At 38.3% G+C, this 14,861-nt stretch overlaps 1 protein-coding gene across 1 annotated transcript in view; it reads left to right on the top strand.

Annotated features, from left to right (window-relative positions):
- PRKCD (protein kinase C delta) overlaps nt 1-14,861 on the top strand; it is an 80,969-nt gene that overhangs the window by 50,890 nt on the left and 15,218 nt on the right. Inside the window, exons 5-13 of the mRNA XM_070738635.1 lie at nt 2,013-2,169; nt 2,470-2,501; nt 2,884-2,969; nt 4,550-4,679; nt 4,997-5,097; nt 6,754-6,847; nt 8,340-8,461; nt 9,095-9,268; nt 12,548-12,639. Of these exons, the coding sequence (XP_070594736.1) occupies nt 2,013-2,169; nt 2,470-2,501; nt 2,884-2,969; nt 4,550-4,679; nt 4,997-5,097; nt 6,754-6,847; nt 8,340-8,461; nt 9,095-9,268; nt 12,548-12,639 (988 nt within the window). The remainder of the gene's footprint in view (nt 1-2,012; nt 2,170-2,469; nt 2,502-2,883; nt 2,970-4,549; nt 4,680-4,996; nt 5,098-6,753; nt 6,848-8,339; nt 8,462-9,094; nt 9,269-12,547; nt 12,640-14,861) is intronic.

The raw sequence follows: 14,861 nt of genomic DNA, 5'->3' as shown, positions 1-14,861 counted from the left end.
ATGAAAGTCTTTGTGGTGCAGTGTTGGGATCTTATGAATTCCAGCTAAGTGCTTGGGAGGAACATTTGCCCTTGCTTCTCTTATCACAATAATTGGCTTGAGGAAGGAGACAGAATATAACAAAATACATTACATAGTTAGCATACTAATAGAGAACATCTCAAGGTGATTTGGAACTGCAGTAATAGCTTTCCTAGAAGCACCCAGTTTATGTCCCCTTATTCAGCTCATAAACATGCTATATTGTATGTTATGTCTTGGATGGAATGTGTCTCATATGACTAATACCATATTAATTACTTGTAAAGTATAAGGAACATCATTTCCTTTCTATTTTAAAACCATTGTGGGAGGACCTGATCAAATTAGGAATCTTATGTAAGTGTAGTTCAAAGACAAATGAGCAGACTTTTAATTTTTTTTCTTTATTCCTCTTGTTTTAGTAGATTACTTTGTAATAATTTTAATAGCAAATAGGTCAGATTAATTCAGACCAATTTAGTAGATTACTTTTGAATTTGTTATTTAAATTTAGTAATTTAAATAACAAATAAATAAGACCAGTCACCCAAAGATGATTTCTGGTATATTTTTCTTTCCTAAATCTTCCATAGCACTGATATGCTGTGATCAAAAATCAAGAACAAGACTGGGATCGTGACAATAGGCAATGATTTTAAAGCCTTTTTATAGAATTTATCTAATTCAGTTTGAAATCTATCCTTATATACATTATACTTGTGTTTTTTCCCAAAAAATAAGAGTGGAACACATTTTGTATCATCTTGATTATTATAGTGTAGGAGTTTGGCTCCCCTCGTTGTTTTAAACATACGGTATTGACTAGATTCAATTCCAAATGTATTTCTTTGGGTTGCAATCGGAGCTACTGGAATAATTTTCCACACTGCAAATAAGCTGCTTAGCATGCTGTTTCATTGCTTCAGAATTCAAGACCCAGAAAATGCAGCTGTTCCATTCACTTTGAAAGGCAGTGAGCACTAAAGATAAGTAATGCACATATACAACAATAGTTTTGAAGTGGTACTGCTCTTTTTAGTGTAAGACTAATCAAGCTGATTCCAACATTATATTTTATACAAACAAAAGAAAGTAACACTTTTGTTGGGAGAATACAGAATTTAGAAAAAAGATGGTTCTCCTGTTTTGAAACCTAACTATAATTTCACACGATCTCACACACTCTGTAAGATCTCTTGCAATAAATTACAGGTAGACCTCAACATACGACCAAAAAGGAGCCACACATTTTTTTATTTTAAGTGAGACAAAAATTGAAATGAATGAATGGGTGGATAGATGATGATGGTGATAATAGCAATAGCATTTAGCAATAGCACTTAGACTTATATGCCACCTCATAGTGTTTTACAGCCCTTTCTAACCAGTTTACAGAGTCAGAATACAATCTGGGTTCTCATTTTTTTACTTCAGAAGAATGGAAGACTGAGTCAACTTTGAACCATTCAGAATCAAATTCCTGGAGTGAATAGTAGTTAGCCTGCAGTACTGCATTCTAACCACTGTATCACCATGGCTCTTCATGATAGAGGAGGAGGGAGGGGGATGATTACTGGGCATGCTGTTATATCTATACGACATTAAGCAAATAAGCCTATATTAAATACTGTAACTGCATGCTCACTCTCAGTATTCCATATGCCATTAAGCCTTATTGGTCAGAAATAGTAAGGTGCGGTGTTTTTTTCTCCAGCATTCCTTTTAAGGCTGTATTTATTGACTAACGGTATATTTTAAAGCAGGCATGAATTTTGATGGCAACATAAAACTTTGGTTGATAAAACGGTGTTTGAGAAAACTCACTTCCTGATGAAAGAAGAAACACATAGGATTTTCTTTGATGTTTATATAACATATAGGTTTATTATACCAATCTGTTAATTAAACAAGGGGTTGGTGAAAATTAAGAGCATACAATAAAATGAAGACCATAATTTCACTTACCGTATCTTTTATTTCTTTACTTGAAGATTCTTTGCAATCAATAAGAGAAGATGAAGGAACAGTAACTATAAATAGAAGAGGAGCAATCAAACAAGCAAAGATCCACTATATTAAAAATCATGAATTCATTGCCACTTTTTTTGGACAACCTACATTTTGCTCTGTCTGCAAAGATTTTGTTTGGTAAGAAAAATAACACTGCCTTTTTTACCATTCATTTCAATGTTTACCATTTTCTTCTGAACTGAACTTTCTTGTTTGAGATTGTTGTCCTGATCCAGGATAGTTGTGAAATAGTGGTTTTTTATCAGCATAGTGAAGGCATGTCAATTCCAAAGAAATCTGTTGCTCCTCTAGAGGAGAATGTATACAAATATGAATTATAAAGAAATAAGCTTTGTAAACATGGTCCTGACTAGTCTGCTACTCAGATGTGAAGATTTTCTTCGATTCACTTTTCTTTTCTCTCTGTTTCTTTTATAGGGGGCTAAATAAGCAAGGATACAAATGTAGACGTAAGTTTTCTGCATCTGTTTTTATTTTGGGGTCAGTGAATAATTTCAATCACTAATTTCAGTTTTGCTCAAAAGAAATACTAGCTAATAGGTACTGATATTTTAGAAACCAAAGAGAAAAAAAATTCACAATAGTTTACTGAAGCAAACTATAAAAGGTTAAACTATTTGAAAAATAAGTTTATTGCACGGGATAAAATTGTGTAATAATAATAAAAATATTATTACCACCAAGGACAACAAAGTAATATAATTTGCTGCTTTATGACATAGCAATTGAAGCGTCAATTGATTATAATTTGTGAAGTTAAATTCCTTTGATTTTTCCCCCTCAAAAGATGAAATTTAACTTTTTGCATCTTTTGTTACTGTTATTTTGAAGAATGTAATGCTGCTATTCACAAAAAGTGCATTGATAAAATCATTGGGAGATGTACTGGAACTGCAGCAAACAGTAGAGATACAATGGTAAGTAATACAGTATCTTACATATTAAGTAATTTTTATTCTATGACAAAAATATACTCTTAAGAGAAATTTAAACATGTTTAATTTGTTTGTAGCAGTCTTTTGTTTAACAAGCTAAGTTATTAAAAAGAAAAAGAAAGGACCTATGTAGAGCAGAGACAAAACAATGTACAGTAGATATTTTTCACATCTTTTAGAGGAAATCCTTAGTTCAAAAACCTAACCATGTACAATGACACTTTTGAATTTTTTCACATACTGGATATGCAGCAGAGCTCATAAAAGATTATACAAAAGTCCTCAAAGAAATTCCAGGAAACTGTGCATTCTGTTCGCAGAGCTTGCATGAATTCTGTTTTGTAAACACTGGCTGGTCTCTGTGACCTAGACACATAACTCTTCAAAAAAAATCTTTTTAAAATGGATTATCTCTGACCATTAATTTAGATGAAGACCTCATTGCATGGTTCAGTCATACCCTAAATTATATTGTATAAAAATGTGCAGTTTTCTTAAAATCAGCTTTATGTGGGTGGATGGATTGATCAATGATAGCTCCTTGAATGGAGAAAGAACACTGGAAAATGCACATGGCAAGGGATTGGCAAATCACTCATTTTGGCTCTGTTTGAAATAGGCAAAAATGTGAGCAAAATAATTAATGCAATTGTCTAAACTAAATTTCTGAGAGTACTTATTTATTAATATGACATAATAAAAAGAATTTTAAAGTACTTCTAAACAATTTAATAATGCAAAATAAGAATAAAACCCAATTTGGTGGGAATCATAGAGCACCAAAATATATTAAAGTGTTAATAAAAGATCTGGATTTTTTTTTTAAAAAGTCACCTTGCACAAAAATAAGAAAATGCATGAAAGATTCTGCTAGTATAAACATGAATTCAGGTAGCATCACATTCTCAAGAATGTTCATGTGACTGCTGGGATTTAGGTCTTGTAATAATCTTTTAGTGCAAACTGAAGTCTAGGCAATCTTTAGCAACAAGTGGATAGAACATGCTTGAAATTAATTATTTAAAAGGGATTTGCATATTTTACATTCAGAATTGCCAAATTTTGTTTCTGTTTCAATTTGCTTCAATTTTTAAAAATTATGTGGAATTGATCAGATGTATTGCTCTTTTGCCAACATTATTGTCTCTTTCCCCACACTTTCCCTCTGAAAATATATGAAGTTGTGATGTTTAGGATGCTAAATTGATGCCCCATATTTCCAAAGAAGCTCAATTCTAAAAGCTCATTGGAATAAATTACTGAAATTTTCTTTTGATTTCAGAAGGATTTAAGCACATAGAAGTTTAACACTGGGGAAAAATGTTAGCATAGTATAGTGGACAGGACAATAACAAAATGTTTGATCAATGTATTGCCTGTGTAAGCTGCAAAGTATTTTTTTTTTCAAATAAATAAGAGATTTCTAGATAACTGACTGATAAATACATCTGTTTTTCAGCAGTTACATAACTGTTTAACTAGATTTGGCTTTGGAAACTTGGTTATCATAGAAGGAATAGGATGGTTGTTTAACTTTTGTTCTAATATAAATGTATCTGCAGTTTCAGAAGGAACGCTTTCATATTGATATGCCTCACCGGTTCAAAGTTTATAATTATATGAGCCCTACTTTCTGTGACCATTGCGGTAGCCTTCTCTGGGGACTAGTAAAACAAGGATTAAAATGTGAAGGTACTGTCTTTATTTTCGAATATTAAAGGTTTAAAATAGAAAGCAACAAAAAGATATGTGAAAACCAGGATACAAATCAGATTAATAAATGCATTTTCTGGAATATGAAGTATATAAGATTTTATTAGACTAGACAACTTGCAGCAGTATTTACAACTGAAAATGTACCAATATTCTCAAAACCAAAACCTTTTGTGGGGTGTGGGGGTGATTTAGCAAGTTTAATTTTGTTTATTTTTATACGGAAAGGAGAATGAGAAAAATTGTATGTTTATAAGTTCTTTATTACTTTTATCAATAATGACCTCCTTTTTTAGAGTGTGGAATGAATGTGCACCATAAATGTCAAAGGAAAGTGGCAAATCTATGTGGAATCAATCAGAAATTATTGGCAGAAGCTTTAACTCAAGTTAGTCAGGTATGCATTGTTCCCTCACATGTACAGTTAAATCTATAAATAAATCTGATTTTGAATTCCAAATGATAATGCTATATTAGAAATGTTTATTACATGTTAACCTTAATGCTTTGCTTGTAATAATAATTATGATGATTTTTTTAAAAAAATCTTCCCATTTTAGATACATTGCAGAATTGTGATAAGACTTTGCTCTTCATTTGTTTTCTATTCTAAATTATAACTTGATAAATAATAATCATGATAAGGAAAAAGAATGAAATGATGCTTTATTCTAATCCTTTGTCCTTTACCCCCTATCCAGCTGAGCTCAAAGAACATTTCATGTTTTCATCAAATCCCAGTTTGCTATTTTATCCACATCAGCAAACTATGATTTGAATTAGTCCCCTGAAACATAAAAGTAAAACCAAAGACTCATATAAGAACTGAAGTTATTCTAATATCTTTAAATTATTACTTGAGGATTGAAAATATAGTATCACAAGTCTGCTCTCTAAGTAAACTTAGTACAAAACTCATATTAATCTCACTTAAATTTAAAAACATGTTGCTAATTTCATGTCTGTGTAGGTGGAGCCAACTGATCTTCCCTTTGCAAGTCCTAATATCACATGTTATGCAGTTACTTTATGTTCAAATGGGAATTTTTAATAACCTGAAAGTAGCAGTAAAAGGATATAAAATTACTTGAATAAATCTGATGTCTTAGGCATTGAAATATAGGCTCTGAATAATTGAAAATGAGGAACAGAGGGAGAAAAAACAAAATTAAGAATTTTAGTTTAAGTAGCCCTTGACTAAAAACTTGTTTAACAAGTGTTTGAAAATTACAACTACCTAAGTACTTCTGCCCATTGTAAAATGTTGAGAGAATCCCTGAAGTCACATGACTGCATATGCGGTGCTTGGCAACCAATTTGCATTTATAATCACTTGTGTTATCTCATAATTAAGTGAATGCAATTTGAGACATTTGTTTCCACCATTCAGGAGAATGATTTTACTCAGCTACTACATGACTCATTTAACAATAACATAATTTGGATTTTAAAATGCTGTAAAAATGGTTAAAAAATTGATTTGGTACTGTGGGTGCCTTGATTTATAACACAACTTAGGACCAAAATTCCGATCCCAAATGTGGACTTAAATTGAGGATCATCTGTAAAGACTATATGAAATGTATATAGGTCAGTTGAGGCTTTGGTAGTAATGAATTTTAAAAATTGCCCACCTTACACACTGTACTATGAATCTATTCTGAAATCTGCAAATAACTGTTTGTATAATGTAATATGAGCATCCTTATTCACTCATTTACTACAGTATTAAAAAAAACCTCTACATGCAAGTACGGCTTATATGAACAGGATATTTTTTATTTATCATAAAAATACTCCTGTGCCTTCACAAGTGTTATCATGAAGAAACTGGTGGTATTTGTTAGCTATGTAAATAAATGCAGTAGCTTTTAAAACCCTCCATTATTATTTGTGAAAAATAAGGAATCCACATTTGAAAAGAAAGGGAAAACTTCCCTTACCTTGCTAATGTCAGTACTGATACTTATTTAAATATTTAGCCATAGCTATATGAAAAAATAATCATATATGTTGATACTAAAATAATTAGAGTATATATATTTCTTTCCAGAAATCTACCAGAAAATCTGATTCAGGAGCAGTAGAAAGTGGAATTTATCAGGATTTTGACAAGAAGCCTAAAGGTTTACGTGTAGATATGACAGGTAAAAAGAAATTGTTTCTTTTCATTCTGAAAAGCTCCTTCTTGTAGATATTATTTTTCCATCAATCTGCTCAGGCATGTATTCTGTGAAATTCCAGTATTGGTTTTAATTTAACTTGATAAATAATTGACATCTTCTGAGGATACAATTCCACTAGTCCTGGCCTCAGATTTATATGTTACATTGTGTTTTACATTGTAGATTTTATATTTTAATGTTATTCACTCCCTGGAGGTGCATAGCATGACAGACAGTTTAGAAATATTTAAATATATATAACAAACAGTAAAAAAAATACAACCAATATTTTGTCTGAATTAATTTTTAAAAAATGGAATCCACTTTGAAATATTTATTTATTTATTCAACTTCTATGCCGCCCAATCCCGAAGGTTGCATATTGCATATGTACATTTTTTTAATTTTAATAATCATTTTGTTACTGTATTTGGAAGTAATTTCATAAGTATATGAAGAGCCAATAATCATAACTGTTCTGCATCAGGACAGATTGGTTCAATTGTTGTGTTCTTAAACTTGAATTGATTTTGGTTTAATGCTTTTACAGATAGATTGTGCTGCACTTTTATCCAAGAATTAGTGTGGCTTTGTAAGACATTTTTGCCAAAGGCTAGTCAGCTTAATTGAAGTCTTGTGGGATTGGATAAAGAATTATAAGAATCTTCTTTGGTAGAACATTATTTTGGCTTTACACTTTCTCCCATCTTGTCTCTCTCCCTCTGGGCTTGTCTGGAGCCAGTGGGTGCCAACTCTTCTGTCATGTTGGCATTAGGCAAATGCTATTTTGAATTTTGATGTATAGACCAAAGAATCTAAAGAGTGCCAGGTTAGAGGATAAGAGAGGAAACTGGTATAAACTGGATCAATGGCTTTATTTGTACTTCATTCTGGTGGGTGGTGCTTTTGCTAGAACGCAGGTATCTTCTCTATCTATCTATCTTCTATCTTGTTGCAATTGCTACATGTTATTAAACAGAAGAATGGAATAATGAAATCTATGTAAAAGTGTTCCTGCCTCTCAAGGGGTCCCATATAAAATAAAATAAAATAAAATCACACATTTTGTCAGCACTTAAAACTTTGACAATTCAGGTAAAAATGCACACCTCACTAAACGTATAAGTGGTTTAGAGTCATATACATCTAAACCATGAGTGCACAGCAGTAATGGGTTGCAAATCCTATTGCTATTAGTTCACGTGTAAGTGACGCTTCCGCGCAAAAGCGTCTAGGGTGGTGGACGGAGCCTCCTGCTTCCGGTTTCTTAGATCCAGGCCATATCGGTAACAACTCACTGCTGGTGCACAGGAAATTTCCGCAATATTATCACTTCTTAATTATAGTTTCAAAAATGCACATGCATATATATGTGCTAGTTATAATGGAAACTACACAGAATATCTTATGAACTGTAAGTGCTACACAAAATATTTAAATAAAATAGCAAAAATTATTAACTTTGTCTTTGAAGATAATTGTGAATATGATAAACTGTGGGAGGGAAGATCATCGTCACGACTATCCACTAGGAGAAAATTCAACGTAGATAGTTTTATATTCCATAAGGTTCTTGGAAAAGGAAGCTTTGGAAAGGTAAGTAAGATGGTAAGATGTAGTGTTTTTAAAGTATTTAATTTAATTTAATTTATTTGATTTATAATTATAAATTATAAATTTTTAATTAAATTTATTTATAATATAAATTTACATATTTTCTATATAGAATATTTAATTACTAGGTGTCTACTTTAATGCCTACCATACTTTTATACTCTTCCCCCCCCACCCCAAAAGTGGGTGGAAATGTTGGTGCACCTTATACACCAAATAGTCATTTAGGACCTCCAAAAACTCTACCCGCGTGTCCCATTTTTTGCAAAAAAAAAATGCCTGTCACCTTGTCCATGAACCTCAAAGGTGTGGGATTTTTGACAATTTGTCCTTGGTTGATGAGACAAGACAGACAGTCTAAATACACTTCATAAAAATAAAGAATATTTCACTAAAGCTTAAGTTCAGATGACTAACGTGTGCGTGCGTGTGTGTGTGTGTTTGTGTGTGTGTGTGTGTGTGTGTGTGTGTGTGTGTGTGTGTGTGTGTGTGTGTACTTATTCACCACTTCTGGAGGCAAGCTGTTCTGACTGTCAGGAAATTTCTCCTTAGTTCTAAGTTACTTCTCTCCTTGTTTAGTTTCTAACTATATTCTATCTTTCTTCTATTTCACAGGTGCTACTGGCTGAGCTTAAGGGGAAGAATGAATTTTTTGCAGTAAAAGCTTTGAAAAAAGATGTGGTACTTATTGATGATGATGTGGAGTGTACCATGGTGGAAAAGCGAGTCTTAGCACTTGCATGGGAAAACCCGTTTCTTACACATCTTTATTGCACTTTTCAGACTAAGGTATAGTGCAATATTTAATTATCTGTTTTGATATGATAGATACTGACAATGTATTGGAGGCTTATTTGATGAATTTGATGATTTAAGATCCACTGAGAGCACATGAACCCTCTAAAAGTTTTAAGCATGGCATGCAGAGTGTCACATACATTTCTGTTAAATTGTAATTTTAAAGTAACACAAAGGTAAAATTTAATATATGATTGGAAAGTAATCATATTTATATTTGTTTTAATTATGTATAATTATAAATGGGTAATGTCAAGTTAAATTTTGCTTTTGGCCTTACTCATGTATTGTCAGCAGTATCTCTATTGGTATCCATAACTTTGAATAATAATAAAATCGAGCTAAATGATGGAACATTATCTTCAATTTGAATCTCAAATCAGGTTTGGTCAAATTCCCTCAAATTGCATGCTAATGGTGTTGTCTTCAAAAAAATTGGGTAGTGAGGACAACAGCTCCTTTGTTTGGAATTTCATGTCAGCTCAAAGCTTTTGCTTTGAGTTGCTGTTAATTGTTTTAAGCTACACGAATTAGTGGAGACTGTGTCTTTCATTTTGTTTTTAAATGTGTTACACTACTGTGAAGATTTTCAGTAAGATATTTTCACCATACAGTGGTACCTCAAGATACGAACCCCTCGTCTTACGAACAACCTGAGATACGAACCCGGGGTTCAGAAAATTTTTGCCTCTTCTTACGAACTTTTTTCGTCTTACGAACACCAAACCCGAACTTCCAGGTTCGGCGTTCGGGAGGCTGCTGGGAAGCCCCGCAGCCCAGCTGTCACCTTTTAAAACAGCCGGGGGGCTTCCCGGAAGCCGAAGCCGGAAGTTCGGGTTTGGCGTTCGGCTTCGGGAAGCTGCTGGGAAGCCCCCCAGCTGTTTTAAAGGTGACAGCCGGGCAGCGGGGCTTCTCGGCGGCGGCGGCAGGTTCGTAAGATGGAAAACATTCGGGAGGCCACTTTGGGTTTTTGGCTGGGAGGGAGGGCAGGAGGTCCGGCGCTGGGGGAGGGAGTCAGGAAGGTCCTCCTGCTCCCCCCTCCCAGTGAAAAACACAAAGACGGTCTGCCGCCGGAGACCCCTTTATATTTTTGGCTGGGGGGGAAGCAGGAGGCGCAGGATCGGGCCGGCGGCGGGCGCGGGAAAAGGCAGCAGGTCTGGGACACCCCCCACCCCAGCACTTTGAATCCCGCCGCTTCTGCTGGATACGGGCGGTGGGCGGGGCGAGCTGCCAAGCCCCTGGCTTCCGCGCCGCTCGTCCCACCCACCGCCCGTATCCAGCAGAAGCTGCTGGATTCAAAGTGCTGGGGTGGGGGGGCTGTCGGGACACCCCCCACCCCAGCACTTTGAATCCCGCTGCTTCTGCTGGATACGGGCAGTGGGCGGGGCGAGCTGCCAAGCCCCTGGCTTCCGCGCCGCTCGTCCCACCCACCGCCCGTATCCAGCAGAAGCTGCTGGATTCAAAGTGCTGGGGTGGGGGGGCTGTCGGGACAAGCCGCGCACAAAGGCCGAGGCAAGGCTGAGCAGGAGGAGAAGCCAACCAGCGAGGCGGTGGGCTGGGAGCCGCAGGCGAAAGGAGCTCGGGCATCGGAGCGCGGCGCCAGGCATTGTTCTCTGGACCCCGCCCGCTCAGCCCCGCGGCGGCCCTTTCCCTCTCCAGGCTGCGGGCAGGGTCCGGAGAACAATGCCCAAGCTCCTTTCGCCTGCGGCTCCCAGCCCACCGCCTCGCTGGTTGGCTTCGCCTCCTGCTCAGCCTCACCTCGGCCTTTGTGCGCAGCTCCTCCATCGGAGCTCTGCCGCGCGCGCCCCTTCGCAGCCCCCTCGCTCCTTGTCCCGACAGCCCCCCCACCCCAGCACTTTGAATCCAGCAGCCGGGCTGGGGGGGTTTCCAGTAGCCGCCAAACGCGGAAGTTTGGGTTTGGCGTTTGGCTTCGGGAGATGGCTGGGAAGCCGTGCGGCCATTTTAAAAGGTCACAGCCAGGCTGGGGGGGGTTGCTGGGAAGCCCCCCAGCCCGGCTGTGACTTTTTAAAAGAGCCGCGCGTCTTCCCAGCCATCTCCCGAAGCCAAACGCCAAACCCAAACTTCGCTCCTGTCCTGGCTAAATCGTGTGGCAGTAAACAGGCTTTGGGGTTTTGGCTGGGGGGAGAAGTAGGACCTTCCTAACTCCCTCCCCCCCAGCCAAAACCCCAAAGCATGTTTGCTGCCACACGATTTAGCGGCGAAGTGACGTGAAGGGATGGAAAGCTGAAACCGCCCAGTTTCAGCTCCCCATTCCTCCACGTCACTTCGCTCCTGTCCTGGCTAAATCGTGTGGCAGCAAACAGGCTTTGCGGTTTTGGCTGGGGGGGAGGGAGTTAGGAAGGTCCTACTTCTCTACCCCAGCCAAAACCCCAAAGCATGTTTGCTGCCACACGATTTAGCGGTGAAGTCACGTGAAGGGATGGAAAGCTGAAACCGCCCGGTTTCAGCTCCCCATTCCTCCACGTCACTTCGCCCTGAATGCTTCTTGGCCGCCTGGCAGAGCGCTCGCAGCCAGCGGGCGGTGGCAGTGGGGGGGAAGCCTCGCGGGGAAGCCGGGCAAGAGCGATCTTCTGCCGGCCATGGGCGAGCAGCGGGGAGTCGCCAATGGCTGGCAGAAGATCGCTCTTGCTGACCGGATGCCTCGCGGTGAAGCCGGGCAAGAGCGATCTTCTGCCGGCCATGGGCGACTCCCCGTCGCTCGCCCATGGCCGGCAGAAGATCGCTCTTGCCCGGCTTCCCCGCGAGGCATCAGGTCAGCATTCTGGTTGGGCGGACGGCGGGCGAGGAGGGGGGAAGCCTCGCGGGGAAGCCAGGCAAGAGCGGTCTTCTGCCGGCCATGGGCGACTCCCCGCCGCTCGCCCATGGCCGGCAGAAGATCGCTGTTGCCCGGCTTCCCCGCGAGGCAGCAGGTCAGCATCCTGGGCGGGCGAGCGGCGGGGAAGCCGGCGGCTGTGGCAGCTGCTGCCCCCCCCCCCCCCGTTTTAAAAGTGACAGCCGGGCGGCAGCGTTTTTTTTTTGCGGGGTTTTTTTTGTTGTTGCACGGATTAATAGACTTTACATTGTTTCCTATGGGAAACAATGTTTCGTCTTACGAACCTTTCGTCTTACGAACCTCCTCCTTGCACCAATTAAGTTCGTATCATGAGGTATTACTGTATAAGATTGAACTCACTTGGAAAAACTACATGTTCATACTACAGCTGCAGTTCTGTGAGAGGACTAATATTTTTTTCTCTTATTTGTATATAGGAACATTTGTTTTTTGTTATGGAGTTCCTCAATGGTGGAGATCTAATGTTCCATATACAGGACAAAGGCCGTTTTGACCTTTTCAGAGCTACGTAAGTTCTAATAGCATACTGTGGATTTGGGGGTTTGAAGGAAGGCAGTTTTAAGAAATATACAAGCCCAAGTAATGAAGATGTATGAAGGAGAAAACTAATTAAATAGAAAGGAGTCTGCTACTTTCTATATCAATATGAAATAATACAGTCTATTAATCTCAAAGATTCTTTCTGGATTAGAACAATGACTGACTACAGTGACTACAATGACTAGTGTTCAGCTGTCATAGCGACAAATCAGATCTATTCCAGACTAGAATGGCTTAGAAATACCAGTAATAAAATAATAAAAATTTAAAAATACAGAAGTAATATAAAGGGAGGAAAAATTACATAACACGTTAAATGAGTCAACAGCCACTTAGAAATCCCAATGAATGATTTTGATAGTGTTGTATTATTGTAATATCTGGTTGCAATACTGTTTAAAACTCATTGGGTTCTGTCATTGCTTGTTAAATCAAAAAGCTGTAAATGATGCTTACCAGAAGTAAACTGCAGTAACAGGAGATTTTAATTAACTTAATATTCTATCCAGCCTGGTCTTTCCAGTAGATTCATGTCTTGACCTGCTCACAACTATATTCTTTAGAAGATTAGTTGAAGACCCAAGAGCACCAGCTATCCTTGATTTGTAACAGCAACAGGAGGGAGGAAATAATGAAGTAATTAGATTCATGATTCCTATATCTACATATCTTTACTAAAATGTTAAAGAATCAAGATAAAAATATTTTTATTTTAACGAATAGTGAAAATCTAAGGGGGGAAAAGGCACATGTAAGAGATGGAAAGAGTGATACCTCATCATGAAAAGTAGCCCAGAATTGTAGAAATAGTATTAGAAAGATCAAACATTTTTAATCACCCAATTTAAAAAAAAATTAGGACACTTCATACTTACGTATTGATTCTGGTGGGCTGGGGACCTATTTTACCATAAGCACAGTATAATTACCGAGCTAGTTATTTGTGGCCTGGAAAGCAGGTCTGTCAGGTTGAAAGTCAGATTGGTATAGCAGTTATGGTGCTGGACAAGGAAGTTCTTTTCCCCCATCTAGACCCTGACAGATTTCCGGCACAGAGTCAAGATTTCCTTTGCACATTGGTAGGGAAGGTCAAGCTGATTGTCATCAGCATAATGATGTTATCTGATTCTCTGCTGCAGATATCTTCTCTCTTTGGGGTGCCTGAGGGCTCAACCTCTCTTCCCCTTAACTAATGACTGGAATAGCCTGCTCAAGTAATAATCTGAACTGTTGCAAAATTCCTCACCCTTGCAAGTGACACAGAAAAATATCAGTCTGTGTGTACCAACAAGAAATGATATTGTCTGAGTTTAATGGGACTGAATCAGCAAATAATCTTTTGGAGAGAGCAATTGCCCCATTGGACAAAGGACAAAGGCTGGCCCAAAATGAAGGAAAGGTCAATAAGGGAGAGGAAGTTGGGGAAGACAACAAAAGCGTCTGGGGATGAGGAAGGGTGCAACATACTCCCTCTAAAAATTATTTCCAGTATTGGCTGCTAGTGCACAAGGTGCTTTAAGGTGCTATTTTCAAAGCACACAAAGCAAGGCAGCTTTTTCCAGCTAGTTTCCTCCAGATGTGCTAGGCGGTAAATAAGAGACCCAGCAGGGTTGGAGACCTTCACATTAGGGATGTTGAAGCAGTGGTGAGTAGTGGAAATTTGGCACCACTCACCAAACCAGCAGCAATACTGGTGGTCCACACTCCGAACCGGTCCTCTGGTCACCGTGGATAGAAACATAGAAACATAGAAGACTGACGGCAGAAAAAGACCTCATAATCCATCTAGTCTGCCCTTGTACTATTACCTGTATTTTTATCTTAGGATGGATCTATGTTTATCCCAGGCATGTTTAAATTCAGTTACTGTGGATTTACCAACCACGTCTGCTAGAAGTTTGTTCCAAGGATCTACTACTCTTTCAGTAAAATAATATTTTCTCATGTTGCTTTTGATCTTTCCCCCAACTAACTTCAGATTGTGTCCCCTTGTTCTTGTGTTCACTTTCCTATTAAAAACACTTCCCTCCTGAACCTTATTTAACCCTTTGACATATTTAAATTTTTAGATCATGCCCCCCCTTTTCCTTCTGTCCTCCAGACTATACAGATTGAGTTCATTAAGTCTTTCCTGATACGTTTTATGCTTAAGACCTTCCACCATTCTTGTAGCCCATCTTTGGACCTGTT

Source organism: Erythrolamprus reginae, chromosome 2 (assembly GCF_031021105.1).
Source record: "Erythrolamprus reginae isolate rEryReg1 chromosome 2, rEryReg1.hap1, whole genome shotgun sequence".
Taxonomy (NCBI): Eukaryota; Metazoa; Chordata; class Lepidosauria; order Squamata; family Dipsadidae; genus Erythrolamprus; species Erythrolamprus reginae.
This window is presented reverse-complemented; position numbering and strand designations above follow the sequence as displayed.